This window comes from Carassius auratus, unplaced genomic scaffold (assembly GCF_003368295.1).
Source record: "Carassius auratus strain Wakin unplaced genomic scaffold, ASM336829v1 scaf_tig00012169, whole genome shotgun sequence".
Classification (NCBI taxonomy): Eukaryota; Metazoa; Chordata; class Actinopteri; order Cypriniformes; family Cyprinidae; genus Carassius; species Carassius auratus.
In genome coordinates, this window is record NW_020524265.1 from 18,149 (window position 1) to 27,453 (window position 9,305).

Sequence of the window (9,305 nt, forward strand, 5' to 3'; positions counted from 1 at the left end):
TTACAGTTTTACTGTATTTTTCATCCAATACATAGAGCATCATGAGTTATGACATAATATTCTGAAATGTAGAAACACATTCACACACAATTTGTGGTTTGGACTTGCACTGTATTCCTCCTAAAACTCATGACTGCATAGGGTAGCGCTGTCCCAACATCTCTGTTCTTTGCACATGACCCAAGACCAACACAAGAGTACATAATATGTTGGTCTGGCTGGTGTATTACACCCTTTATTCCTAAGTTCACCAAAGCTAATTAGGAAACCATTTATTTAAACATTAAAAAAAACACAGAAATTAAGTTGCATGTCCTTTATTTCTTTCTTAATAACAGTTTGTTAATAACCACAAAAAAATAATAATACATGGTTTCGCCAAACAAAACAAACTGCTCTTTGAGTTGTCAGTAACACAATACAAAAAAAAAAAAAACTACTTGTACAGAGAGCTCCAGCAACATACAAACAAATGTAAAATAGACTTAAGTGTGACTGCAGTACAAAAGCTCTATAAATTACTGTATAAAAAGCAACAAACCTGAAAGCCTGAGAAAAGAGGACCAACCCTCTGCTTTGATTAAAAAAAAAAAGGACTTATAAGTCTCAGAAAAAGCTTGCCAAAAGGTCTCGTTGTTGCAGGGTGTGAGGGATGCAGTCGTTTTTCATACAACCGTCTGCTCACCTCGACATTTCCTGTAGCTGCAGTAGATGGCAGAGAGCAGATAGACGCTGGCGGTGAGGCAGGCGAAGATGGAGGCAGTGAGGTAGACCTTGTACAAGCAGTGATGTTTGTAGACGTCCAGGTTGCAGTAGGAGTTCTTTTGGGTTTTGTAGATCATGATCCCAATGGTGGACAGATACAGCAGAGTGGCAGCAACGTCGTGGATGGCGTTGCTCAACAACCAGCGTTCTCCTCCGACGATGGGAACGAGGTCCTGCTTGTCCAGAAGCGTGAGGATGAAGATGGCTAATGTGAGGAGCCAGAAAAGCACAGCCACAAACAGCACATAGTGAATGGAGCCTTCATATTTGTTGGCTGCGATGGTGACCCAAAGCCCGGCTCCCAGCAGGATCTGGAGGACCCGTACAATCCCAATAAAGCTCTTGAGGAATTCCGGGAAACTTCTCTTCACCTGTGGCTGAGGGGGCATCTCCTCTTTTTGTTGAAAAAGACTTCTCCTGGTGTTCAGGGTGGGGGCTGTTTGCCACAAACAGAGAAACGAGGAGAAGCAGGAGCCAGCAGGAGACGTAAGGAGTGTCTGATAACGGTTTTGGAGGAGGAGAACCCTGCAAATGCACACAGACTGAATCATCTGCACAACCCTGGGGTTTTGAAATGACTTCTGTCTTTTGGTCTCTTCCGTTTCCTGTAGTAACTGTTGAGCTGTGTCTCCCTCCCCCTCTTTCCAAGCAGGGAGCAGGAGGAGAAACAGAACAGAGGGCAGGACGTGAAACACTAACCCTTTTCTCCTCCTCCTCCTCCTCCACTCTCTCAGTTGCTAGTTAGAAAAATTCCTGTGTGTGCAATGCATACAGTGGCCCCCCAAAAAATAGTTTGGATACTTCAGCCGTACTGAAAAATAATGAATGTCTTTCAATTAGAAGAAAAAAAAATGGCTGGCATTTATTTTAAATAAGACATGTTTCAGGATAAATATTTCACACAAAAATGTTTGTTAACTGCAGGGTATGAAGAAGTATTTGCTTACTTTCTGCCTGTCATGTGTTGGGAACTGATTTCATTCAGTACTTTCTAAAAAATGAATAGCTTCATTTGTTTTTGTAAATTTTTTAATGTTAACTTTATGCTTACCAAGGCTACATTTATTAGGGGTGTAACGATGCAGTCCCAAGCCAGTTGAAAATCAATACAAAAGTAACAATTCAAGTCAGTTGAGATATTCATCGAATCATGATAAAGTTGGGGGTAGTATTTAGAAGCATAATGCCGCTTTGTTTACAGAAGGGAAGGGAAGTGCTGTATCGCTGCTGTTCCATAAACGCCATCTGCTGTCAGACAGTGAATCAGCGTTCTCATGCAGCACGTCTGTTGTTTTCTGGTTCTTGCTGATGTTTTATGTAGCATAATTTCACAAAGCTTAAGTCAAACCATATGCTTTTTGCTTCAAATTTTGAAATGATACAATCTAATTTAATAATAAAAACATAAAAAACTAGTCATGCTTCATACAGTATATGCTGCATCTTTGTTTCTATTGAGATTAAAATGCATTGGTTGCCCTCCTCTTATGTACCATTTATCAAAATACAGTTTTAAAAAATACTGTGAAATTATTTCAAATAACTGTTTGCCATCTGAGTATATTTTAATTTATTCTTGTAAAGGCAAAACTGAATTTTCAGCAGCATTACGCCAGTCTTCAGAGTCACATTATAATTCAGAATTCATTGTTATTTGCTGATTTGCTGTTTAAGAAACATATCTTATTATCAATGGTCATGCTACTAAACATTTTTAGAAACTGATTTTTTTTTTTTTTTTTTTGATGAATAGGAAGCTCAAATGAACATCAAAAGAACAATTTTACCATTCTATTGACGGTCTTTTTAACACTCATTTAAATCATGTTCTCAGAAAAAAATTATTTTTCAAAAATGTTAGGTTGGGGTAAATAAATTATAATTCCTTTTTGGCAAAAACTAAATGTTTAATATAAAACATTGTAATTATTCAAAAGCTATGTACAAGAAAATGGCTTTAAAATAAACCTGAGAAATATTCACTAGAATAAAAAGTGTGGCTAACATCTAACCCCAGTTAAATCAAAGCATTATGAGATCTCCAAGCTTATAAATTAAGTCTGCAGCAAAATACGCTTTTAGTATTTGTCTCTCAATTTCTTCTTGTGGACAGTATTCTGCATTTCCCAAATACACTCATATAAAAATAGGTTTCCTGCCATAAGCCTCTTTTGGATGGTATTTATTTCCGTAGAAAATCTTTGAAATGCGCAAAGTCATCCTTCACTATATTCAGGCTTTGTGACAGACAAATAAGAATGGCAAGAATGTGGGATTCTTTAGTCTTTTTAAAAACAAAACAGTCTTATCACTGCTGGTATGTGGCATCAATGAAATCAGTGTTTTTCATGGTCCATGACCAAAGTCTGACAGCTGAGATATGGGGCTGGATGCCTTGACGTCAGTGAATACAGACACACCCATCAAAATACGTGGCCATGTTAAAGCACCGCCCCTATAAAGAATCTGGCCACAGAGAGACCCAGTGGGAAGGGGTTAGCCTTAGATTTACATTCTCATTGGGTGATTTATTATGTTCCTGCTGGGAGCAAAATGCAGCTGTAAAACTGAGTGTGAATTACTTTAAGACCCTAAAGTCTGCTGCAGATTGAGAAAAGATGAGATACTGTCCAGCTGAATCAATCCTCTAATGTGCAGCAAAGACATAATCCCATAAATCTATAATTTGCACATAATGTGATCTGATGAATCATATAAATGCTCCCAAGGACCTCACAGCTATGAAGATATCCTGAATCTCTCTGGAAAGCTGGATGTGTTAGAGACACATTTAGATTCATCAGCTTTGGTTCATATATTAAATTACATATAGAAACTCTCCATTCTCATGTTTATCATATTTCATTTAAAAATTTGAGTGAATTTGTATGATTGAAAATATCTGCCTGTATATAAAGGAAGGCACTACTATAATAATATTCTAAATTATACACAAGTCATATGAGGTCACTCTTTAACGCTCTCCTTGCACTTCCTGTGAGAAATAGCTCAGAGGTCATTGCACCACACAAACAGACTACAATATCAAAGTCTATGTCAAGTTCTGTAAGCATCACTGAATGCAAACTTTAAAATCTAAATACACATTTTTATTAAAATGAATTAGAAAGTTAACAATAAACTTCACTAGACAGGGTGCTACAAAATCATCAGCAGCAAAATATAAGGTTTTAAAATGTTGAAACATACCCTGATCTCTACAGTGGCGTTCTCAAACAGATAGTATTCCCTTATTCGTGTAGTCTATAATACAAACATACAAAAATAGCAAATGAAAAACAAGACTCCACACCACTTTTTCTGTTGTTGATGTTAGATGGGTTTGGAGATAGATGAAAGATCTCGCCACTAGACGGCAGTCTAAGCAAACATAAACCGGGTTTCTTGAGTGTTAGTCAAGGCTGTTTTCAGAATAGTAGCATTCTGCCAACCCATTCTCACTCCAAAGGCGTCAAAAACCGAAGCATGGTCAAGCGCCCCTAGCGTCACTTTTATGACGCCAAATGTGCCTCTCGGCGTCGAATATCGAAGCACTACGACCTTCATTGCTTTCAATGGGAAACTTTTGGCGTCAGAATTTGACACGAGGACATGAGATGTTTATCGCTATGAAATCACGTTCAAGAAGTCTCATTCAGCACACATCGCGATACTTGCTATCAGTTCCACAGTTTGGGTGAGTAGTCGTATATACGCTCTTTTAATGCCTTTTATAAAATGTATTCTGTCTTATTTATTAATCAGATTAGTGCCATATGTTTAATCGCTGTATTATATCGGTCATCCGCGGCTGTCTTTGAGTTTCATTGCGTTTAAATAAATGAACACAGCTGCTAATTAGTCTGATTAAACTCTATCTGTCACGTGACGTGCCATAGACCTTCGATCCGTTTTATATTATTATTAATTTCAGGATTAATGATGTAAGTTGTATTTGTAGTAAAATCATGGTAATCACGACACTTACAATAGTAATAAATGAAATGTGAAGTTAAAACACAGTAAACTATAACTGTAGTTTTACTATGGTATATTAATAATCAATACAACAATACAATAATCACCAAACCAGCTATGTTTGTATCACTGTAATGTTAGTGCTTTTATGTGCTTTTATATGACAGATATCACAGTAATCATATGTTCTGTACCATGCTTTTAATACCTTTTAATGTAAATCCCCCCCCCCCCCAAAAAAAAAATCAAATTAAAAATAAATAATAAAACATGCATTTTTCCATCTTGCAGTTCTTTCATATCAGTTTATATATATATATATATATATATATATATATATATATATATATATATATATATATATATTATATCTAAATATTTTGCTCACAGATCATTATTAACATTCTGTATATAATTCAATTGTATTTACTCTCCCCTTTTTATTATTTTTATTTTTTATTTTTAGCTGAAAAGACGTAAAGGCAGTCAGCCCAGTGGTGTTTCTGGAGAGGGATTCCTTCAGAAATGGAGAAGACAGAAAGCTGCGGAGGCAGATATATGCAGCAGTAAGTCTGTGATAGTTTGTCCCTTTTATCAAACATTCCTGCTGTTATAATTTGTACAGCATTTGTTGTTTCTTAAACTGTTGCACTGTCCAAATACCCACACTTGCCATCTTTGCACTTGACCACTTGATTACTTATTTGAAGTCTTTCCTGTATTTGGCCTAGTGTTTGAGTGAGCATGATGACCACAAGTGTGTGTCGAACTTTTCATGACCTGATGACTGTGTTTCCCAATCCTGATCCTGGAGAACCCCAGCACTGCACGGTTTTGGCGTCTCTCTTATCTAACAAACACACTTTTAAGGTCTTGGAGACTTCACTGATGAGCTGATGAGTTGAATCAGGTGTGTTTGATCAGGGAGACATCTCAAATGTGCAGTGTTGGGCTTCTCCAGGACCAGGATTGGGAGCCACTGCCTTATGGGACACTTATGTGTTTACAGAGATTTTTAATAACTAATTATCAATATTTCACATACTGTACATTGGACAGCTTTCCATGACCTCTTGTGAGACCTCGGCAAAAAGTCTGACTATTTATTCCAAAACATGATGCATGATGGGATACACAAGGCTTTGTATAGCGCTCTGGAGCAGTATTGGAGAGGTTTAGTGTGTGTTAAGGACGCTGTGCTTTGGCATTATTAAGACCGGGGACAGTCTCGTTCACACACTGTCACGTACACACACACTCAAGTGGCCAAGACTGCAAGTGTGGGTATCTGGACAGGGTCAAAGTCTTAAAAATGATCCCTAAACACATCACAGTCTTAATAATCCAGTTTAACACTTGTATGATATTGTACAAGCCCCAGGACGATCTCATCTGACACTATCAAAAGAATTCATATGACTATAGCTTGCTATTAATTACTTGCTTTCAATAATGGATGCATTTAACATTTAATTATACAGCATCTTTACAGAGGCTGCTTTTATGGTCCAAACAAAACACAGTGTAATGTATAAGTTGAATGTAATTTAATATTTCCTTCCTTTCTGTCTTACAGGATTGTTTGAGGATAACGCTGTAGCTCCATCATGCACAAGGACTCACCTCGTTAACTTTTTATCCCCCGCACACACAGAAATGGTCCCTGGATCAGTGATTTGACTTTGCAGTGGTTTGATTTTTGCAGAAGATGTAACTTTGTTTTAATTATAAGCTCATAATGAAAACATTACAGAACCAGTGATGAAAACAATAGTTAAAAATAGCGCTCCATATTAAAAATATATTGCACACTTGACATGCATGTCTTCATGGTGTTTTTTTGTGAGTTTGAAACATTTACATTGTGTTGTATAACATTTTGGTCACAACACTTTTTCCAGTGTTCTCTGAAAGACATACTGTATTTACTGTTTTGTTTTTTAATAAAAGCATTTTCATTTGTATACTGAAAATAGTTAATGTTTACAACATAACTGCCTTTTTATTCTTTATGGTGGCAAAAACGAGCTTGGTGACAGAGGACGCAGTGTAGTAATTTGGGCATGTTGTCTTTAAATGAGTTTGACATATAAATAAATAATGGAAGATCCTTACAAACATATGCATGTTTATTATGCTTTATGTATTTATTTGCTCATTCATTCATTCATTTATAATTTCAGTTTTTATTCCTAGAGTTCAAATGGTAGAGAATGGTAAATCACAGAAACACAAATGTGAACAATTTTAACTTTAAAACACAATGTAATATGCAATGTAAATTTTAGAAGCACGTCATTTGATTAGTAAATATATTTGTCTTTGGTCAAAAAAAAAAATACAAATCTTAAAAATGTGTCTTATATTTATTATAGAGGAATCTGTCTGTTGGATACAACTGCGACTGCTGGGCATGTGCACATCAATATTGCCCAATGTTTGTCAAGCTGAACAACGGAGGAAGGTGAAGACGTTAATAAAACAGAATCTAATAAGTAGCAAGCTTAATCTATTGTTAACCGAATCTATCCCTTCAGCCGAAAAACGAAAGACGTCGGTCATACATGGATAAGGAAGTGTGACGCTGCTGCTCAGCTTTGATGTCATTGGCTATGAATTTTCAGGACAGTCTGTGGTTGGACTATCTTTTAACCCATATTAAACAGCGCATCATGTTAAAGAGTATGTTTTGCTGCTATCATCACGTTAGTAATATATTAAGTCAACAATGAAGTGTTGCTATCTTGACAAAAATGACATCTTTAGCAAGATCCTAATCCTAACCCTAAGCATAACTTCAATGAACTACAAAAAACAGCCCCCTAGTGTTGCCTTTGCATAGATAGAACGATGGAGGCTTGTGGGTAATGTAGTTTAAAACTTTTTATTAACGAAACGAAATAAATTATTTATTTTAAGGAAAACTGGATATCTAAATATGTTTATTGTGCAAACCTCTATGATATATTTGAGAGGCAGGCTGAAATGTGGTATTTTACAGTGAGCAATATTTAAAATGCCTTTATGTCAGCTTTCCATTTATTTCTGAAAACTGAGCTCAACATTATTTTATCAGCATAGCATAAGTAATAATCCTGCCCATTTTCTCTTTGATATGTTAATTGGACTCTGATTTACAGCCATTTGAAAAGTACAGTTTTGGGCTCTTCCGGGGGGTGCTACTGGGCCCCTGGGGGTAGAAGGGCAGTAAAACCTACATATATGTATTCTCCTCATCATGAACAACAAACTGAGCTGAGTCACATTTATATCTGACAGTTTTCACAGTCCTCTGTTTTCTATTCTATTCATCATGACTATTATACCTTTTGACAGGACATTGTGAGGCCATATGATGAAAAATTGAAAAATTAGAAAGAAATGATTTAATAATGAAAATAATAGATTATTTATTTGATTTTTGAAGTAAATGGCAAGAAATATAATGGATGAACCTGCAACAACTTGCCTTTATCTATTCCCCACCTGTAAAGCAGTAATCAAGGACAATGTATACACATTGTGATACTTCACTATTACACAAGGACAAATTCATGCAGTGCTAAGAATATTAATTTATATATATATATATAACTATTTAGCAAAAATCAGTGTAAAAATGTCCTCCTCACCCCCGTATCTTGCTCCTCAGGTGCTGGACATCAGTAATGTGTGTGCTCTTGGTTTTAATGCAGTACAAGATCCCATTGATCATTCCTGCTACATTCTCAGTTATCCCTTAAGTGTTTGTAACAATAAAGCCCATGGCACCATCTTGTAATGCAGAATAATTAATCTCGTAACTCCCTTTATTTCACTAAAAAATGTGCATATTTGTTACTAAAATATAAAAAAAATTACTTTCTGGTGTACTGATGTCCCAGATGTTATTAATCCGATCAAAAATGTTTATGTCTTAAATAAAAAAATAATCCCAATAATTAATATGTTGTTTTTCCAAGTCTAAAATAAACACATATGAGCCTACCTAGTAAAATTATGTATTTACCAAGAATCTTCAGAACACAATATTCACCATTTTCATTTTATTGAAGCATAGACTATAAAGTTGATAAAGTAGCATCAAGACAAATAAGATTCAATGAAAATAATTATCATCAAAAATACATTAACCTCATATATAAATCAGTTCACACAGATGAGTGATGAAATGTCCTTAAAAGTCACACAGTCCCATCCAGTCAACTGTGATACAGATCATGTGATACATATAAGACATGAGATACTGTTCCAGAAAATAATGATTCCCATCATCACATGTAAACTGGTTTCATCTCCCCATCGTGTTCTTCTTCTCTCGTGTCTGGAAACAGTTTGTGGCTGATATCCAGCACTGATGTGGTGTAGCTTCTCTCAGCCAGAGGATCTCTCAGTCCTAACATCCCAGACCTGGTCAAAGTGAAACAAGCAATCCAGATGAAGTTGTTTAATGGACAGAGAGCTCAGCTTATGTTCTGTGTGATTTTAGCAGTGTGAGCAACTATGACCCTTGTAGTACTGTACACTTACCATTCTTCAAGCTGTTTTAAGATCTTTTGAGA

At 35.9% G+C, this 9,305-nt stretch overlaps 1 protein-coding gene across 1 annotated transcript; it reads right to left on the bottom strand.

The window, feature by feature from the left end:
- Nucleotides 1–301: 301 nt before the first annotated feature.
- Nucleotides 302–1,495, bottom strand: LOC113073458 (MARVEL domain-containing protein 1-like). The gene has a single exon (XM_026246357.1). The coding sequence runs from the start codon at nt 1,314–1,316 to the stop codon at nt 666–668; it is 651 nt and encodes a 216-aa protein (XP_026102142.1). The 5' UTR covers nt 1,317–1,495; the 3' UTR covers nt 302–665.
- Between the last annotated feature and the right edge of the window lie 7,810 nt (nt 1,496–9,305).